Raw genomic sequence first — 21,394 nt, 5'->3', positions numbered from 1 at the left:
TTCAGATCAGCACTTTTGCTGAGCTAGTTGGTTCATACTTATTACGGTGCACTGGGACACGAAGTAAAGTAAGACCTGTCCTATCACGGTGTGTTAGGACATGAAACAAAGGACCTGGACAGGAAATAGTGTCTGTCCTGTCCTGTTCCATGCCCTAACACTTCATTACTTTGTTTCATGCCCGAACAGACCATGATAACTCTTCAGATACCACGAAATTGTTTTTTGTAACCTTCATCGTGCAGTCAATATATAATAGGCTGGCGGTGATGATCTCTTAATGCATGCACTCGCAGCTCTTGTGTGTCACAAGTGCCTTGCATTGCAACATTTTGAAACATATAACATCCTAATCATCTTCTTCAGAATTAAGTCCACTGTTGGGCACTGGTTTTTCCCAAAAGCGTCCATTTAACCCAGTTGTGTAAGAACTGGACCAACAACACTTGTAACTAGAGAAGGCCTATGGGTGTCTACATGACTTTGTCACGTAAATGTAGCTGCTGTCTGAAGCTTGGCTGCTCTTGTGCTTGGGTTTAGGTGCACGGAGCTCAAAATTAATCCAGAGCCCTCCACCATGGGATTTCTTATACCACCAGTGTTCCATCGGGATGTTAAACTCCACGAATCAACCAACTCTGTTGCGGGCAGCAGTGCCATACAGACACTGGCAGATGTAGCTGGTATCTCTCATGCAGTGTTGTGTGCCTGCTGGCATGGACACACTGCTATTCTCCTCCTACTTGCTGTGCTGCTACAATGGTGTCGGACAGGAGGATGTACAGATACTTCCTCTAGCTCTCTATTCCATTTCATAGTTAGGAGGTGACGATGTGGAAGCTACACAAGTAGCACTGTCAAAGAATTTTGACCTTGCACGTTTTGCAGTGCAGGTATTCTTCATCTGCGACACTTTCTACAGAGTATAACTGCTTGATACAGGGTGATCATTTTTAAGTTTTACGAAATAGGAAAAATATTGAAGCTGTGCTTCAAGATCGGGGCTGCTCAGGGCAGCCCCGATCTTGAAGCACAGCTATGGGCTGTCCATCGGGCCCGCGACGCAGCAGAGAGGCTCGGCCTTTCTGTGCCGACGTGGGAGCGGCCCGCTACGTGCTGACGCGCGTTCCGAGGGAGAATAATAAAGTTTTACCATACCATTAGGTCCCATACATTTATGTGGCAAAATGGAATGGAACTAGATGGAAGGTGTCTCAGGTCCTTACTTATCTACCACTGAGCAAACTGTGCGATACGTGTCTGTCACAGTTTTGCGGTTGCGACCTGTATGTCGCCTACTGGCAGCACAAAGGTGCACGCATAACATGCGATTTGACGTAGCTTTACGTCCACAGGTCACACCTAATGTCACAATAAATTACATTACACATGCCGCACTTGCATAATGCACGAGCCCCACTCGTTGGCCATCAAAAATTACAATGTTTCTTACTTAAGTAATTAGCACACCAGGCAAATTTCTTCAGCGGCAGTCGTCTCTGTTCCAACGTCAGTGTTGACATCGACTCTGAATAAGTCAAGCCAGAGACACTTTTATCCTTTTAGAGACTCTAGGTTCAGCTAGCATCAGCTAAAGGGTTTTTGCAGTTGCTACTTGTGTAGAACCTGTGCATTTTAAGTTCAGCCACGTATCAACCCAAGCGAATAAAAAAGTGTTTTTATTACAAAGGTAACTGTTGTTTGGTGTGTACAGTGGCTGACATGATAACCCCTATAACCTGGAACGTTCCATCGGAAACTTTTCCAATAGAGTGTAATTACCACTGCCTCCTAAATTCGCAGTATTTACCACGAAAAGTGTACAAGCGTTATGCGAGTAAATGCGGTACCTGTCTTTTATATGTGACACATTCTTTTTTTGGATGCAAATCCGAGCAGTGAGAGAAAGAAGTCTCACTAGCCTTTGTAGCTTTGCCTGAAACGTATATGTGGTGTTGACTGAGCCCAAAAATCTCCCACTATCCTTACTTTGTCCAATTTGCTCGTGGTCATTGGCTGGGCTCTCATTCCTCGGTGCATGTGACCTGTAATGTCAGAGAGATGGTTTGTACTGTGGTAGTCTGCACCCTGCTGCAATTTGTTGATGCGGTCAAGTTTAGCTCAAATGGCACTTCTGTGTAGTGCACTCAGTTGCTGTTTGTCACATGCATTACAGGGTGCAGCAACAGCAGCAGAAGAAGGGCCTGGGGTTGCCGAAATGCTACGAGACTTTGTGGACTGTGGACCGGACGAGTGAAGGCTTGAGAATGCTACCAGATCTCAAACGGGAAGGCCCCCGTTTTTCTTCCTCATGATCACCACCAATATTTCCCATCAGTTTGCTCAGCTGACCCCGTCACATGTTTATATACACATAGGCATACACAAGCAGGCATGTGTGCTTTGATGTGGCCTGTGTTCTGCCTCTCCATTTGGATGCATAAGCATTGGGATTCACAGCTAAGGTTTCCCCATTTCTCGCAACATTGTAGGCAATTTCTTTGTCTTTGTGTATCTGTAATAATGCTTGAACAAGCATGTTCGAGCCAGTGTTACGATGAGAATGAGTCGTTTGTGTGCAGGTGCTTGAAAGTTGTGGTTTTATTGTGACTATCCAGCGTGCAAGCATTGTCAGTTTCATTGGGTGTAAGGGAATAATACTTTTTTTTTATGAATAATAAAGTCAACCTTTCATTCAAAAATTTGTGTGTTACACTAGCTGTACTTACCTGCAGCTTTCTTCTTTTACTTCGGGAAAACGAACCTGCTTAATTGCCAGTACGATACCTGTCCTGAAAACAGCCACATATTATTCCTGTGCTCGCATTACGGTATTGTTCAAATAACCTCTAGCCCTTTTTTAACTTCCTGGAATCCCTGCACTTTTCTTGTATGTTTCTGTGCACCTATGGGTGGATAACACCGAAATTGACAAATGTTTTTTGTAATATATTTTAATGCTAAAATATACCAGCACCCTTGTCTCATCTTTCCACCAAGTGGCAAGCTTGTATATGCACTGGAAGTAATTCAAATATGAAGCCAAGGATTACCTATTTGGTGCTTATTAATTTTCTGCCTTGGTTTTTTTTTTTATTTAGAAAGGCTTAGAAACTGCCCCCTGTGTACAGATTAATACCCCAGTCACACAGGGCACTTCCAGTCGCAGTCAGGCATCAAATGACTGGAGTATTAGACATACGTTCTATTACTTTAATGTTTTGTTTGGTTTTGTACACACCACAAAAATGTCGCAATAATTTTGGTGGGAAATGTTTGGTTGCGTCTGTTGCCATCAGTTATAACTAGGTATCACCATTGCTTTTCACAATTTTTGGTTTTTCTGAAAGCTATTTTGTGCTATTTTAAGAACAAATTACAAAAACGAATATACGCTTGAGCTTTGCAGATATGCAGACCCACAACACAAACGCATCTTCCAAGATCTTCACTTGGTTTTCTTTTTGGACTTCACAAAAACATTTGCTTGAGTATCAACCTTGCAATTAGTTATCAATCATGGGAACAATTAGAAAAAAGAAAGTCTTTGAGCTCCTCGGTGTCACACCAGGACTGTTTTCTGATGTGGTGCTGAGCAGGACAGACAACGGCAGAATCAAGGCAGATTTCTTCGTCTCTGCCGAAAGTAAGAACAAGAACACAAAGGCAAGCGAAAAACTGTTTCGAAAGGCAATCGGAAGAAAAAAACATGGAGATTATATTGCAGGAGTGTATTGGGCCGATGTCTTGGGAAGGAAACCACATTTTTGTGGACATAAGGAACATAATTCGGCAAACGCTATTTAAGAAAAATTTTCTGCGAGTCCTTGCCCAGCGTCTGTCGCACCTACTGAACCAAAAGAAACGTGCTTGCTTCAGAACTTTTGTTTATTAATAAATTTGTCTTGGAAAACTGGTCAAAACCCATGGAGGAAGAAAACCCAGGAGAGGGCCCTGGCCAGCATGGACGTATTGGAGAAAGTGTGGCGGAAGTCGCATGCTATTTTTCGCAAAGGAGCACTGGGACGGGTACCCCAAATGTCAACGTTGCCATAGCAACCGCTCTCGTGAAGCTTTCGCAGCTGCTCTCGGTCTCTAAAAAGTGAGATAAGATTTTTCCGTCGGTGTCTTTCTCGCAGCACCTTTTGTTTGCGAGAAAAGCTGACTTTGGAGTGTGGTGTGTAAGCTTGAAAGTTGTGTTTTTGGGTCTGTGAGTGTGAGTGTCAGCCAGCAACTGATACACTCAAGCAATCACAGCGCAGGTCTTCGTCTTCTTCAACGTGCCACGGAAAAACACGAACAGGAGCGCGTCTGCTTCACTAACACTGCTACAGAAGCTTTGTAGGCTTTGTTTTGACGCGCTTCAGGACACACACGAATTCCGGCGGGTTGTAACAATGAAAGTTCAAAGTTCACACCCATCTGCTTCGGAACCCCTGATTGGAGGTGCAAAGGGAGATGGCACACCAATATGGCTGTACTTCCGGCTTCAAAAATGTGACGTCAGGGCCTCTCCTGTTTTGTGTCTTTCCTCCGTGTCAAAACCCGAGCCTCCACTTTGGAAAACTTATTTTGAAGGAATGATGACACAATTGCTTTGTTTCAGAAGAAAGCCTAGTGTATCTAAAACACTAGGCTTTCACACACAAATTTAACCTAACAATGGTTTCCAAATATGTTCCTTCATGTTTGATATTTTAATATCTACAACAGATTTCACTATTTCTGTGTAATATTTGAAACCTTACTAGAGTATAGCCATTAAAAACATCCTGGAAGATGTGAGCACATTTGCATAAAAAGCAGTGAAGTTAGAGGCAACCGTAGTTCCAACACTATCGTCTCTTATTAATGGGGCCCTCAAACACCAAGCCACTGTCTTTCTATTAATCACTACATTGCTACTGACCGCATCATTGCCCAGTGGCATCAGCAGAAGCACCATTGACATGACTCGCTCCACTGTAATTGGTTAAAAATCAAGTTGCAGGTAACTGCACATACCCAAAAACAATAAGTGAAGATTTTATATTTATGGTACGTTTTACATTAATGCAAACAGACAGTCATTAAAGCAAATTACGAATCGCAGAACATGGTAGGGACGCTGGCTGTTCTTATGTCTCTGGTATGGCGGCATACCTCTGGCATGGGCTGTTGGTGTTTTGTTTCATGACATTTGTTTGTGGGCTGTCGTTCTCAAAATTTTCGAGGAATAACTTTGAATAATGTAAGAGAAGGTATGAGCCACTTTAGTGATAGAACTTTAGTGCCGTATAAAATTCATGCGGCGTTTTTCGCTCATGGGACGTTAATGCCACCTACAGCGACGATGCCGGATTTTCTGCAACACGGGGCCCTTAACACTATTGCGTTAAAATTTACGTTGAGGGCATGCATTTTTTTCTCCTCCATCTTCAAATTTCTCAGCTGAATCACATGACTATGTACATTTATTGCTGCCTCTCTTGTTGCATTTACCCCTCCATCAATCCACACAACCTGCGACTGGAGAACGGTGGTTTAAGAAGTGGTTGAGGGCCCCTTTAAGGGGGGACGTGGCTTTGAAAATCAACTTCCCGATTTCTTCATGGATTTTGATGAAAATTGGCACAAATGTTTAGAATGTCTCCCTGATACTTCCATAAAAGTTTCAGAGTGATACCTTGAGAAAATTTTATTGAGCAGAATTTTTCTCTCTTGAACTTTCTGGAGGGCCTGGGGAGCTTAAAAAACATGATGGAAGGCTCGTTGAGTATTGAATGCATAGCTCAATGCGTGCTGGAGGTCGTGACAGTCTTACTTTTTTTTTTTCGCAACATAAATTTTTTAGATAGTCATTTTTGAAGTTACCTTCGCACCAAGCACACTTTCGGAGTGAACGAATAGCCACACCATAAATTTATAAAAAGTCAAGATAAAAATGCGAGACTGTCTCGACCTGCACTGTAGTCCAAGGAACGTGACAAAAAAAACAGAATCAAAGTAGGCTAAACGGTAACGAAGAAATCAGCTCCAGAAACTGAGCAGAAAGGCGAAAAAACAGTTTTGAGAAAACGGCTCTCAAAGTTTCCCCTTCTCTTCAGTTCTCTAAAATGCACCAAATTTGTCATCTTTGATGTGTTTTGTGATGTGGGGCTTCTTGGACATGTGGCCTCTGGTCTGCTGTGCCTTTGTTCTGTGTTTTTCATGTTTGTATGGCATTCTTTACTGCTGCTCTACAAAGAGCATGGTGCCTGGGTTTCAAACCAAGTGAGGTGCAGAACTATGTGGGCATAAATATACAGTAGTTCTAGCGTTGTACCTGCAGACTGCCTCATTGATAGCAGTCTCTAGTACAGTCAGTGAGGCATTGTTTTCTTTTGATAGAATCGACCATGTTACTGAATTTTTGGATCATCTTCCATTGACAATGGCTATAGATGTTAGGAGAGCCACTGATAGATAGGCAGCAATGCAGCTGCTAGGTGCTTTCCAGCCTGTACTTTTGTATGATGCCTCACTTCTGCAGCCAGGTGTCTGTGCCAGCTAAAGTGGCCTAGTGAACAGAGCTCATGATGAGGTTCTTTTTATGAAGGGGTGGAATGATAGGTATTGGTACGAGATATCGTGGCAATACGATAATAGAGTCGGCGCGCGATGTGCTAAGTCGCGGGTCTGAGGTGCCGATGTGCGAAATGCCTGGTCGCGGGTCCAAAGAATAGACGCTCGGTGAGCTCAATCGCGCAGTCCGAGGTGCCGACGCGCGAAATGCCTGGCCGCGGGCTCGAGGAGTAGACGCTCGAGGTGCCGATGCGCGAAGTGCCTAGCCGCGGGTCCGAGGAGTCGACACCCGATGAGCGATGTGCCGACGCGCGAAATGCCTAGCCGCGGGCTCGAGGAGTCGACGCTCGATTAGCTTAGCCGCGCAGTCCGAGGTGCCGACGCGCGAAATGCCTGGCCGCGGGCTCGGGGAGTCGACGCTCGCGATGCCGACGCGCGAAGTGCCTAGCCGCGGGTCCGAGGTGTCGACTCTCGATGAGCGATGTGCCGACGCGCGAAATGCGTAGCCGCGGGCTCGAGGAGTCGACGCTCGATGTGCTTAGTTGCGCAGTCGGAGGCGCCGATGCACGAAATGCTTAGGCAAGGATCCGAGAAGTCCGCGCGCGATGTGCTTGATCGCCGAGTCGGAGGCGCCTACGCGCGAAAGGCTTAGCCTCGTGTCCGAGGATTCCGTGCCCGAAGCTTGGTCGCGAAGTCCGCGTCGCCGATGCTCGGAATGCCTAGCCGCGGGTCTGAGACGTCCACAAAAAGCGAGATCGGCCACGCTACTGCGATTTCCGCATAGCGCCCGCTTTAACACTCGTCGAGATTACGGAATCTGTCCGGAGCTCGCGAGGAGACCGCAACAAGCGGAGCAGACGACGCCGTCACGGAGCGAGCACCGGACCAATGGCGAACCGCGCTGGAGTCACGTGGCGGGCGCGGCCAATCGGTGGCTCCGGCAAGACCTTCAATCATTGGCTTTTTGTGTGCTCGTGCATTTACCCCTCCATCAATCCACACAACCTGCGACTGGAGAACGGTGGTTTAAGAAGTGGTTGAGGGCCCCTTTAAGAAACACAGTGGCCATTGTCTGGCTTTCACAAGATGCGACTAAGCAGTGCCTCCTGCTAAACCATAAGTGGAGAAACCCTGTCATCGATTGGGGTGGTGGCAACCATTTCGTGGCATAGATCGCTGCACCGATACTATGGCCTCGAGTGCCTCAATGAGCTTGCACCGAAACAAAAGCTCAACGCAATGATGGTCGAACATGGAAGGAATCAAACGTGCAGGTGTTGCATAGTAGGAACAAAGCCCACGATGCACAGCAGCAACATTTGATTGCTGATAACTTTGTCAACATAAGGCACATTCAAGAAGTTGTAAAGCAATCATGCGGAGTTGTACTTTAAGAGGAAGCCATCACTTTTTTTCAACAAAAAGTGTTGAATTGCAACCCAGGAAGCTCACGGCTAGGTAGTAGACATCTACCGTCCTGCTTGATCTAGCTAAGGCCAGAGCTAGTGTCATTTGTAAACAGTACTCTAGCCTTAGACCTCCACAAGCCAGCTGGTAGCTTAGCTAATGCTCCCTCCGCAGCTTTAGCTGCGGTGAACACATGCAATGTTCAGGCTTGTTTCAGATTCGCAGGCGCTATAGTTTGCTCTACTTACCATGTTTATGATCCTGGAAGGTTGAATTCTTATTTTACATGTCACTACAACAGCACAAGGTTTGTGTAAGATGCTAGATAGACAGGCTCACAACGGCTGAAGTAGGCAAATGCTGCTAAAGCCATTGCTGAACAACCACACTGTTCAGCAGCCACTGCTCGTTTCAATGGTAGAAGACAAGCTCTCGAAATGGCTGTACACATTTGGGTTTATTTAAAATTGCAGGTTGGGAATTGGGCAGTCTTGGGGTAAAAGCGCTAAAATCGACTTAGCAGCGTGATGACTATGTACATGGGTCTTTGAGCACAATGAGCAATGTGTGTGCGGGCTTCGCATATCCCCTCCCCATCTCCCGTCTTCCGCACAGCAGGCTGGTTTGGCAAGTTGCAGGACAGTGGTGCTGTTGACAAGGCAGCTAGATGCTTAGCTAGTCTTCGTCTCCACCGGTAGCAGAGGGGTGAGCGCTACTGAGGCAAACACCCTGCAGCGAAGAAAAATAAAAGCCATCATTAGAGTCGTCCAGAGAAAGCTGCACATTACGAGTGAAAATTAGTAGCACAGTGTGTGTGGTGTTAAAGGGACACTAAAGAGAATAAAACAATACAGTGGAATCTCATTTGTATGATTCTGTTTAATACGTTTTATGGGATACATTTTTTTTCTTCTCCAAGTCAAGTGTATTTTCATGCGGTTCATACGATCGAGTTTTCACCTGAAATTGCATGATACGACTGCAAACTCGTATTTCTGAAACTTGTAGCTTTATATTTAAGTGTACTAGATTAAATTACATTCGAACGACCCACGAACGTGTTAAGGGCCCGCGACCCTAGCAGAAAAACGCGCGCTGCACGCCAGTGGCGGCATAACGCACCACAAAAGCTGCCGCGAAGTAGATTTACTGTGCCGCGAGAGGGATTGGTCCTGCGCGCCCCGCAACAAAGGAGCCACGAACGAAGCAGACCAATGGGAGCTACCCCTTCAGTGACGTACGAGCGAGAAACTGGTGTCATGCAGGCCTGCCTGACCGCTATCTTCGCACTCGCGTCAGCTTTCGCTCGCACTTGTTTTGGTTGGCTTTTCAGGCGAAATCTGCATGCGGTCACGTGGTGAATGAAGCGCCTGCCCTTGTCCACCAGGCATATTGCTCATATCACGCTGCTCTATGGCGTTCCTTTGTTTCGGAATTATTGGCCTCCTGGTGCCGTGATCTCCATGGTCATGTCAAGGAAACGCAAGGCGCTTACGTTGAAAGAAAAACTCGATACATGTTCAAAAAAAAAAAAAGCATGTGGATCTTGGCAAGCGAACTTGGTTTGCCGGTTTCAACCCTGAACACCGTCATCGGCAAGCGTGAAGAGATTTGCAGCAATGTGGAAGCCTTCAGTGCTAGTGTAAAGCAAATGCATTGACAAATGGAAGACATCCTCCTGGCTTGGTTTAAGGAGGCGAGAGCGGCAAGTGGTAACATAGACAGCAAAGTTTCACAGGAGGAGGCTGATGACAACGCGCTGTCCTTGGGTATCGAAGGAAATGGCGACCTCGTTTTTTAACCTTCAAAAGAATTTACGGACTTGGAAAAAAAAAAAAGAAAAAAAAAAAGAAACTTGCATGAGAACTGATGAGCCATTTTAAAGTTGCTTAAAAAAGTGTTGTCGACTGTGGTTCACGTTATGAGCAATGCTGCTCCGCATAACACACATGTTATGAGGAGCAGCATCACTCGACGCCACAGGAACCTTTGCTAGCGAGTTTGTCGCAAAGTAAGCCTGTTTTTGTACGTTTTTGGGGTTTGCTTTGGATGATACGTTTTATTTTCCGATTCCTGCAAAGATCGTATTAATGAGGTTACACTGTATTGTCATTCCTTTGAAGCAAAAATATTTACTCGTAAATGTGAAGGCCACACTTCACTTTTTGAATTTTGCACCCATACTGCAGCGCCGGTACGTCAGTAAGAAGTGAATTTTGAAGTATTTAGGCTGTTTTAGCATGCAAAGAAGTTCCTTAACTTTTATCGCTTGGGAAACTAAGTTTTGCTCCCAAGGTCTCCTGGTCCAATACACGTTCTACAAGAATGTGCGGATGACACTTGATCTAAGTTGCTCTGGGAAAGGGATGCCGAAACGGAAGATGTATGCGCGGGTTTGTCTTGTAGACAAGGGCTGTAAAGTGCATTTTAGGGTTCCGCTAGCAGCCAAAATGAACCAAACCCAACCCCACTCGGACAAAATTTTACATTTTGAATTTAACTAAACCAGTACGCACGCAATATCTGTAGTTTGTCAAAAGACCGTCTTATACAGCCAAAACCAGCTGAACGAGTGATTTGCGCTCGCACGGTTACACACAAGTAGGCATGAGCTCCGATTTTCTATAATGGAAAGCCATTTTCGAATCGTAACAGTGTCTTTGTAGTGTTGGCAGTTACTGATGCAGCCAATACAGGTAAATAATGTTTATTATAATGCAGTACTTTCTTGAAAGTCATCAGCTTGAAAAGTCTGAAGGACGAAGTTTAGCCAAATCCATGCACCATCAGTACAGGGTCTACTTGAATCAGCATTCATCGCATTAGATTTGAAACACTCATCTGGGGCTTCATGGCTTAATCTTGCCACAATGAGTTTGCCTACACAGTGCAGTAAACTCACCTGTGTGAGTATTTGGAGCGGATGGCCTCAAGGTTGCTCTTTTGTTGCTGGTACAGGAAGAGGTTGAGGTGCTGCTGCAAGCTGGTCAGTTCTTCAGCCTTATAGCCAGAGTAGTGCTGAAGGGTTGCATTCTGGAAGAGGACACCATGCAAATTATAGAAGGCTGTAGCAAAAGGCAAAAAAAAGAAGACAATTTCTACCCCCCCCCCTTTGGAGATTTTACAAGCCATTCCAACCATTACCAGCACATATTGTGCATATGATTACGACCATTACTCCTTCCAAACAGTAATATCCATCACATTTTGCGATGGTAGCTTGATGTTTACTTTGTGTAGGCCCCCAAGTGTTCCTCAATTTCTGTGAAGGCTCCTTTCGACTTCGGAAACCGTCTCATCATGCTATACACAAAACTTTTTGTAGTTGCCAGCACCAGCTGCTCCCTTCGGTAGTTGCAGCAGCCTAAATCTATCTCTGCCTGCTGCCTCCGTGGGGCTGCCATAGTTGAACTCGGCAATGGGGAAATGAGATGGTCGCCCTGGTACTGGCGTGGTATGCAAGCCTCTGCAAATGTTTCAGAATGGCAGGCACGGGTGTTCGTGGCTTGTTTTCCTGCTTGCATTGCTGCGACTGATGGCAATAGGTGCATGGTGCTTTGTACCATGTTTGAAAACCAAGTGACTAGGTGCACGAAAAAGTCTTTGTAGATGTATTGACCCTTTTCGCGGCGATCCCGTGGGCGCTGCCATGTTTGATCACGTGGTGACGCATCCATTGCTTGCCTCCACTGCCTCCTTGTTTACAATGGAAGTGTATGACGCCGGCGCGGCTTAGAAAACCTGTTTTCGGAGATATCGTAGACGGTGACTAGGTGGACGACACGAAGCTTTGATCACAGCTTCAGAGAACATGCAAAAGCGCGTTCGGAGCTGATTAAGCCATGTCCAAACGGTGCAAGCAGCGTATATGGTGCTTGTTCTAAAAGCTGGGCAAAAAAATATGTATTCCAAGCTATCCAAACATTCCGCTCATGAATTCAGTCAGGATTAGTGTGTTTTGCTCTTTGTTCTTTATTTGGCAAATATTTTGAAAGAGTGGCTTGTCAGTTTCTGACTCAGTGAAGTTCCTCGGTGCGGCCACTATCTGTTTATTTTCTGCCTAATCGCTCGCGGGTGTGCTCAGTTCCGATAGATTTGTTCTTGCTGCGCACAAGGCTTGAAACGTAGCATTTTTGTACATTTTAATACCTTGTAGCAAATATATACTACAGCTAGTAACTCGCTTAATCTTGTGGAGTGTCGCGAAACATTCAGCTTCGACCATTCGTGCGCCATCGGTGTAGTCCGTCATTTATTGTGCGTATACAGTGCGCATATATTCAAGTGTGCACCCATTCACTTATTCGATACAAGGCTCGAGGATACAAGGTTCAGTATCCTCGAGGAAAGCCGTACATCTCGAAGTGCCGGTAACAGGTTCAGACAGTTGCAGCAGCGGTCCGCGAACTTGGCCACACAGATTCATTCCATTCCTTAACATGCCAGTCACTATTTTTGCAGCCAACTACTGCACACGTCTTCAATCCACATGATTTAATTTATCATGATTGAAGCACAGTGTGTTAGTGAAAACTCAGTTGCATTTCCGACATCTGATCGCGCACAGAAGCAAGGTAGAAGCGGTAATTGTTTCGTATTCGTGCGCAGTCGCTGAGGAGACGTATGGCGCGCCGCCGTGAGCGCCATCTCGTTTCTCTAAAACAAACTGCTCCGCGAAAAGGGTCAATACAATACGAGATGGACATTAGGCATGTCAAATATTGAGGAAAAGAAAACAGCCTCATGTTATAGAGTGCTTAACAGTACTACGTGCAAAGCAGCTTAGTTTTCTTTTTTTTTTTACAGCACAACAGCATTAGCATCACCATCTAAAACTTCTCACCTACAAAATTCTGGTGCGACTTTAAGCTTGAACATGTATGTGCTGTGTTCAACCCTCACCAGTCGAATTTATTGCCCTTGAATCAGTTCAGAGCAGAGCTGTGCAATTCACATTCTCCGATTCTCTTTCACCACCAGCATTTTCGCTTTAAAATCCCAGCTTGATCTACCCCTACTTGGTTCTCACCATAAAGATACCTGCCTTTATCGCAGGTTTTATCGTTAATAACCACTTTATAACACGTTCATCACACCAGCCAACCGCACCGCTGGAACCAGCCATGTGAAGTCAGTCTACATTACGGGCTCGTACCACTACACAGCGATTTTTCTGCAGGCAGGAGTGGAATGCTCATCCCGCTGCCATAGCCTCTGCAACCGACTTCACTTCTTTCAAATACCTTCATGCTGATTCAGAAGCATCATCACATCGCTAGCTAGAAGGCTTTAAAAGGTGTCTTGTTGGCACAAGAGATTTTGTACACTTCGACATTAACTGCCATCATGAATGTTATCAAGCTAGTCTAACCACACACCCATAGCTGCAGTGCTTAATGATAAAGCTCTAGTGCCATCCTATGTAGTGTGTGTGTACAATGACGCAATGTAGCAATAGTGACTCATGCATTAAATTAAGCACCAAGTTTGCAGCAACATGTTGGAGAGGCTGTGAACCCACCCAGGTGCAACCTTTCATGAGCAAGGCCTGCAGCAAGGCTGCGGCGGCCATCTTGGACTCCCTCTGGTCGACCAAGTTGTAGTCCATCAGGGAGCTCTCGAGCACGTAGCGCGCTAGTGTCAGCATATCCTGGGACAGCCTTGCGCAGCGCGCATACCGCCGCAAGAACCGGTAGGACACCGGCATTCCCAGCTGAAAGTCTAACACTCGTAGTAGATGGGCCTGTATGCGAAGGCAAGGTGGGAGGCATGGAAAAAAGGCAGGTTGAGCAGCTCACTAGTCAACACATGTGCAGTCTTTTCAAGTTGTTTAATTGAGGAGTTTAAAGTCCCGCTACAGTAGACAGTAGGTTATGAGGGACACCGTCATGGAGGGTTCTGGATTAATTTTGACAGCCTGCAGTTCTTTAGTGTGTACTGAATACATGGCACACAAGCATTTTTGTATTTCACCCTCATTGGAATGTGGCTACCATGCCCAGGATTATATTTAGTTATTTTATACTACAACTGAACCCGCTTATAACAATATTCAAGTGCAGAAAAAAAGCAGAGGGGGCAAAATAAGCTGCTGAATAGGATGATGGTCCAATGCGCATGCTTTTGTTTTCACCGTCGGTAGATTGTGTGACATCGGCACGATCTCAACTCGTACACTTAAATCAGAGTCCGCGTCACCTTTCGTGACCAGATTCGAAGCAACATGGCATGGTACTCTCGAGCAATTGCACAGAAGAAGTGTTGTACCCAAAATTTGCCTCTTGCGTTTCAATCTGTGAGCACGAAGGTAGATGTGTGAAGCACACAATCTCGCGAGCAGATTAAAAATTGTCTAGTGTGACCACTGCATGTTCATATTCGACACTTGACTTTAGTGTGCTTTAAAATAAATATATAATGGCTCAATCACAAAGCCACTTCCATCATTTGTGTGCCTTACACTTTCTCGCATTTATCCTTGCATCATTTGTACATTTTTGTGCAGTAGTTGTCAATTGTCCTAAAAAGAAAGGGTAAGTTTTTTATGATTACCTATGAAATAATGATAAAATAATGATCGAATAAAAATGACAGCTTTCAAACTCCTATCTCCCTCCACCGCTCCCAAAAGCAACGCAGAGGACTTGACAAGGAGATCAGATGGCCAAGCAGGTCATACCTCCATGGCAATGAGCTCGTCGTGGCTGTAGGCATCGTCACAGATATAAAGGAAGTCCCTCACAGACGGTGGGCAACGCTCGTCAAACTTGCAGGACACAAACATGGCGGTGGCTCCCAGCAGCTGCAGCTGGGTCTTAGAGCAGGGCTCCAGGGACAGGTATCTGTCGACACATTTGACCGCCAGGTAGAGTGTCTCGTGATTGAGCTCAAAGTTCTCTTGCACCTCCACCATCCAGTCAACAAGCACTGCCCGCATGCTCACGGAGAGCTCCATCTGGCGATCGAGGTACTTCGGAACCACAAACGACTCCTGTGACGACAACAGTGGGACAGGACAGTTAGAGGGGGAAAAAAAAAAAGAAAATCATACCCAGAAATGACATCCATTAGGCACACCAAAATCGTATGAATAGAGTTGAGCAACAAACCCAAAGCTAGGAACCTATGCCAAAGCAGAAAACACTTCAATGTGCACCAACTCCAGTCTTTAAGGGGGTACACAGGTCTTGCCCTCATATTCTTAAACAATCAGACTTGAAGCTCTTCCTCCACTCAACTGAAGACACTACGCGTCTGAAAAATTGCCTGGGAGTGTATGCAGCTCGGTGACCATTTTTGTCCAGGGTTGGCACTGCCATCAAATTTCTTTAGTTGAGGTGGAGTGTCGAGGAGTGGAGGAACGTTTAGATACGGGGAAGTTAGAGACCAAGAACTGCTGGAAAAAAAATTCTTTTAAAGGTTACTGTTAGATGGTATAAACTTTCACACATACTACTCGTACAATTCTTGCCAAGATTGCTTCAGTAGTAAATATTATTCATAACCAATTTATCAAAGTGAGATTTTCCTGCAGTTGGCAGCATGCCCACTGACCAAACACCTTCAAATGTTTACAACTGGGAACCTTTCACAGCCAAGTTTCTCCCAGTCATTCTCACCTCTCGCTCCTTGTAGTAGTTGAAGATGTCCGATGCATATGTGGACTCCGAGAATGGTTCATCTTGAGACTCAAAGTCAAAGTCGGCAACTCCTTCGGGCAGGTCAGAGCGTTGCCGTTCTTCAGACGCAATTGGCAAGGCCGACGTCTGCGGTTCTTCGGAGCTTGTAGGTCTGCATGAAGCACAATTTCAAGGCAGCATTATGCACTGTACAGAGCACAAGCTACAAAGCTGCACAGATGCAATGCAAAACAGGAATGACTGTTTTGTCAGAAAGGTGTTCAGGTCTGTGCCATGTAGTGCTACTTCTTGCATCTTGTGTTCATGCTTTTTAATGTTGCAAGATGTTCGTGACACTAGGAAGGCTTTGCTTGGCCATGAACAACTGCAGGTGCAGTTTAAGGCTTGACGTGCAGTTTAAGGCTTGACGAGCAGTTTTAAGGCTTGACGAGCAGTTTAAGGCTTGACGAGCAGTTTAAGGCTTGACGAGCAGTTTAAGGCTTGACGAGCAGTTTGTGACGGTGGATTTGTGTTTTGCAAACAGCTCTAAAAGGCAGGGTGCAAATTCATGTCTATCAGTGTACCACAAGCACACTTTTCTTTCAAAGTACAGACCTGCCAACCTTATAAGTTAATATAATAAAAAAATGTTGAAAAATAAAAATTGCACAGATCCCACACACTGAGAATGTGATGTAAAGAATTTTATATTTTATCTAGCATCATTTGGTGTTCTGTAAAGCATTACCATATGAAAGTTGACAATTATTTGTGTGTTCTATTGCTGCATCTGTCGCGCGTGTGCGCTCACTTTGTTTTTTAAAGCAAATTGTTGATATGCTGCGAGAAGCACGCATCTATCACTTGCAAGCGCTAGTTGGCATTCATATTCACATAACGCCGTTATACACTAAACCTCATTTATTCGGACTCGTCCTCTGGCCCAGGCAGGCGTATGCATTTTAATGGCATTCGGACGTATTTAGCTGCACACCGATTATAGCCTTCGGAGTGCGGAATGCTGCAAATATACTACGCAAAAATGCAAAAAGCAGCGCTAGCACCCAACCGAAATGAAGCAGGGGAGTCCACATTGCCACAGTCAATAGCAGAAACCATTCAGGAACCGCATCACTCTAAAAAAAGTTTACGCCCTTCGGGTTGTATCTTGTCTCCAAACAATAATCGTCATCTGTCTTGTCCACATTTCCATTCTTTAACGCTGCGAGCCCGGTACTTTCTAGTCACGAAAGGCTTGCGCGTTATCAGCACGAGACAGCATTTTCGGCAGGAAAGTAGCGAGCGCTGAGTTTTCAAGGAAACGCAAGCAAGGCAGATGATTATTGTTTGGGGAGAGGATGCAACCCAAAGGGTGTAAACTTTTTTTTTTTATGGCTGGTGCACATTTGTGCTTTTACCGCCACACATGACACCGCACTGGCCGCAGGGTATCGAAGCGTTAACTAAACTTGAACATTACGATTTTTTTTCACTCCAGAGCAAAACTGAAGGGAAAAATTTTTCAGTAGTTCAGGTTGGCCACCTTTCCTGGAGCTTCTTTTATCCATGCATTGCCTGCACTTGTGGCTCAACTGTGCTACCTCATTTGAAGTATACACATCTATCCACAATTTTAATGTAGCAGCACTGTCAGTACAGTTTTCAGTGCATTGCGTCAGGGTTTTGCTAATGCGACAACACTTGCATCACGTCCGATGCACGGACGTGATGCAAGTGGCGCTACCTCGAAGTGATGCAAGTGGCACCACCTGGAGGTGCAAAGCTGGAGGTGCAAGCTTTGCTGCTGTTCTAAATTTTCAAAAATGGCGTAATCTCGTTTACAATTACGGCACTGCCGAAAATTTGCAGGAGCAATGAAGTACAATATAATTGGGGGGCCATCAGAAGCGGCTGCGGGCCTCTGATGGGCTCTAAATGCCGCCGTTATCAAATTTGACAACATGGTGGGATTCGACAATGTCCAAAACGATACCCCAGGTTACTGCAATATTAGCCTTTTGACCTCTGCGCCCCCCGGTTGGTCAACGTTTGGTTCTGTAGGTGACTCGTGCAGCGGCGGTTAAGACCAAATAACTGAGCTGATCAAAAAAAATATCTAGCTCTGCAATATTAGTCAGCAGCATCTGTATTTGAATTCTTTTGAAACTGACTTTTGCCCCAAGCTGGCCACAAAGTAAAAATATGTGTGTCAGTACTATGACAGTCGTAGACAAGCTACAAAAATTGGAAATTTTACAACAAAGGCTTTAAAATGTTGGCAGGTATAGAATAGGGGTGTGCAAATATTCAAAAATTTCTCTAACAAATTGAATATTGCTCTATTTGATTTGGTCTTTGAATCTAATAGAGGGAGACTAGAGAGAAAATAAGTTTGAGCCGTGTTAGTAATTTACCCTTCTACAATGCCAAAAAAGCCAGCAATAAAGACGCAAAAATGAAAGACCAGTGGCGATGCCGCCGTGAAGCGTCTGCGCGAGCTCATGAATTGAACAAACCACAGTAGATTTGACGGATTTCTTCAGGCCTAGTTTTTTAAAAATTTATAGAGATGGACTACATTTTATTTTAAAGGAGACAGCTAAGACTTAACTTGGCAAGTTAAACTTTTACTGCACCACAACAGGACAAATATAAGGAGGCACTTTAAAACCATGATGTTGCACTAATGTATCAGCACTGGGGTTTAAGCAGGAAATTAAAAAAAATTGAAGTTTGCTCTCGCTTTTCTTTTTTACTAATCGGCCACTTCCAAATTTAGTGCCGTTTCTGTGCTCTTTCTGTGTCCAGTTGTGCTGCACATTGTAATGAATCGTCAATTGACAGCTATGAGTATAAACTACTGACCCCTTTTAGCATCCCTTTAGTGAGTCCTTACAATTAAAATGCTTCAGCTCAACCACACTTCTCAACTCTAGCAATTGCTGACCCCTTTCCTGGATCATCGCTATACAATCGCCACTGTCAAGAGTTCATGCACCGCTTGATGCTTTCCGGCAGCTCGCAGGTTGGGATGAGCATGCAAGACACGACTCCAGGAGCGAGTCTCACTTTTCTGGCAGGGGCTTGGTGGCTACCGTGGCAGCAGTGGCTGCCTTGGCTACAGGCTTATGTGCAGCGGCTGCTGCAGCAACTGCGACGTTCCGTGCCCGAAGCACTGTCTTCTTGGGCCCTGGCTTGATTAAGCCACCTTTCTTGGCTGCTGCTGCTGCTGCGGTCACTATTGCTTTGTGGTTGGGGTTGGTGATGTCACCCAGAATGGCACGCTTCCTTGAGGGGGCCTTCTGTGGGGAGTTCTCGGCTGCTCGTTTCTGGGATACCAGGGCTTGTGCTCCCTACAAGTTGGAATGGGAACCATCGAGCATGCCACACTAAAGTGCTTACAAGTAAAGCACAGGTTGAAACAGCACCAAATCCTTTGCAAACACCTGGGCTGGAATAATCCATTATCCTTTTAACTACAACATCCACTGATAACCAAAATGACCTTGGAGCTGCTTGTAGAGTTAAAGAAAAAAAAAAACACGATAGAAACTTGAGAGCTCATCCCTGTTTCATAGCTAATGTATGCAAATGCTCAGTTTGCTCTGCCCACAAACTGCTGATGTTGCCTTGAAGTGCAGGTCGTTGCCAATGGCGCAACTAGTGTCCAAAAATGAGGCATGTTCATCATAAGGGCATTTCATGCTGCCTTGCAAGCATGGCTTTGAATGCTATGCAGCACCGAAGAAGTCTATAATTTGGTCCCGCCACAGATTTATAGAATAGTCATGACCCAATAGTAAACCAGCAATGTGGTGCTACTCACACCTTTACTTCAGTTACTGCACAACTACAACTGCAATTCCTTTCACGACTGCTTGAGGGGGGCATGATAGCGCAACGTGCATAATACCATATACGGTTATATTTTTAGCAAGCTACGCAAGGGCAACAATGCAGAGGGAAACAAATATTCCAACACCTGGTTGCTGTCGAGATTTGACACACATTTGTGCATTCGCTGCGGTGCACATTTGTGCACCGCAGCGAATCTGTCTGAATGCTAGCTAACCTCAATGGCAAAAAAAAAAAAGAAAAAAAAGAAAGAAAAAAAAAAAAGCACTTGGTGAGCAGCACATGAAGTGCTGCTCACCAGTTCACATAACAGTATTGAATGTGGGAACTTAATTGCGAAGGCGATACAAGGTAGATGTTCAATTATACACAAGCATTATTGCAAACAAGACATTCTTAGACCCGAGCTCATACTTTTCAAAGATAGATCCCACTGATTACATCTAAGACAGGTTAATTTCTTAAATGAGAGCTTGCTGCAAGTTGAAGAAAAATGTTAATTTTCAACACGCACTGCACGATGTGCTTCGTAAACAAATGAGCTAACAAAATTTGTTTCTGAAGCCTACTATTTCCTTGTCACTAAAACTACAGATTTCTCTTCTTGTTTCTACGTTTTAAAACAAAGCACATGCATGGAAGCGGCAAGTTTAGCTATTGTATTACAAAAAAAAAAAAAAAAAAAAGCCAAGCATTCTTAAAACTAGTCCAATCGTTAGCTACAATGGCACTGGACAGAATGCTTAGTCAGCACCGCAGCTAATGCACAAATGTGTGTCAAATCGCGACAGCAACCAGGTGTGCTGGGATATTTGTTTCCCTCTGCATTGTTGCCCTTGCGTAGCTTGCTAAAAATATGCACATTGCGCTAGCACGCCCCCCCTCAAGCGGTCGTGAAAGGTGCACGAGAAGCCACGTTGTCTTAAGATAACACAATGGGCTCGTCTTTCGTGCTACAACCGGCAACAGAAACATTTGCCACCACCACGTGTGCGCTTTCAACGCTTGTCGAGAAGGCGTATTGCAACAAGCCAGCGCTTCGTAAGCGAAATACCAGAGCCTTTCGGCGCTACGCCTCGATGGCCTGCGTAAGCATTCGGTACAAATAATAGGTCCTGGTGTTCCCTGCATGAGTAGCAACGTAATTCGTACGACCACACGTGATACTTTAATGCAAATTCTGAGCTGGCAAGACGTTTGCAGATTGCTTACCTGTTTGCGGCCGTTTTCTGCGAGCACCTGAAGCTGTCTGGATGTCTTCGTCGCCATCGTTGCCAAGAGGGGGAGGGCTGCGGAGACAAAAGATTGCGTGTCTTTTAAATAAATGTGGGACTCATTCACAAGTTGTGCAACAACGGTCTGCGCATCACATGGCGCCCAGGAGGCTCAAGTTTGCTCTAGCAGGGCTCCCGACTCGTTATTCGGGCCTACAATTAAGAGAGCACAGTCGCGGGACAAAATAACAGCGCAACGGTTCGAAGGCGTTCGAAGCCGTTCGCGAGCGTATGCTACGAGGATGGCAAATAAAAAGAAATTGGGCTGATTCAGCGGGCAAATAGGTCCCTATTAAAAAAAAAAAAAAGTGAAAGAATGCACGGACAGCAAAATGTTAGCCTCACTCGTTGTCGAGGCTGTGATAACGTGGCGGCAATGCGATGTCGTCGCGGGCAACTCCGCGCGCCTAACTTTGCGCGGCGAAACTTACGATCCAGCTGCTGTAGCTTTAGGGGTTCTCAGGGCCTTAGCTGCTACGGTGCAGCTTGTGGATGACGGTGGCAACGGCGAAATATCCAGATAATCTTCAGTGACGGCAGCAACAAGTGCAACTATGCATGCACCGCTACAACCGACAAGGAGGGGCCAACGTCTGTTTTGAAGTTACCACCAAAGGCAGCCCCTCGCTTGCTCTGGACGAATGGCCGTCGCCCTGCGGTTCGTTGCGTGAACCGGCCAATCAGGTGCCAAAGGCA

General features: G+C 45.4%; 3 protein-coding genes across 4 annotated transcripts in view; 2 read left to right on the top strand and 1 right to left on the bottom strand.

The window, feature by feature from the left end:
- LOC119441893 (proline-, glutamic acid- and leucine-rich protein 1-like) overlaps positions 1 to 2,702 on the top strand; it is a 58,932-nt gene extending 56,230 nt beyond the window's left edge. The window contains exon 18 of the mRNA XM_037706535.2: positions 2,177 to 2,702. Within this exon, the coding sequence (XP_037562463.1) occupies positions 2,177 to 2,257 (81 nt within the window). The 3' untranslated portion in view covers positions 2,258 to 2,702. The remainder of the gene's footprint in view (positions 1 to 2,176) is intronic.
- LOC119441889 (60S ribosomal protein L8) overlaps positions 1 to 21,394 on the top strand; it is a 151,325-nt gene that overhangs the window by 50,794 nt on the left and 79,137 nt on the right. The gene's annotated exons all lie outside the window — the stretch shown is intronic.
- Positions 8,389 to 21,371, bottom strand: LOC119441891 (G2/mitotic-specific cyclin-B3). 2 transcript variants are annotated; one of them, XM_037706531.2, is made up of 8 exons: positions 21,044 to 21,371; positions 20,637 to 20,713; positions 18,639 to 18,922; positions 15,570 to 15,741; positions 14,630 to 14,941; positions 13,472 to 13,693; positions 10,853 to 10,983; positions 8,389 to 8,679 (listed from the first exon to the last, which is right to left on the bottom strand). In XM_037706531.2, exons 2-8 carry the CDS (start codon positions 20,691 to 20,693, stop codon positions 8,622 to 8,624), a joined length of 1,236 nt encoding a protein of 411 aa, XP_037562459.1. In that variant the 5' UTR covers positions 20,694 to 20,713; positions 21,044 to 21,371; the 3' UTR covers positions 8,389 to 8,621. The 2 variants fall into 2 exon arrangements, with proteins under 2 accessions (XP_037562459.1, XP_037562458.1); XM_037706530.2 differs by having other exon boundaries at positions 21,130 to 21,371.

Source organism: Dermacentor silvarum, chromosome 2 (genome assembly GCF_013339745.2).
Source record: "Dermacentor silvarum isolate Dsil-2018 chromosome 2, BIME_Dsil_1.4, whole genome shotgun sequence".
Classification (NCBI taxonomy): Eukaryota; Metazoa; Arthropoda; class Arachnida; order Ixodida; family Ixodidae; genus Dermacentor; species Dermacentor silvarum.
The sequence above is the reverse complement of the archived record's forward strand: the minus strand, read 5'-3'. Positions and strand labels throughout refer to the sequence as shown.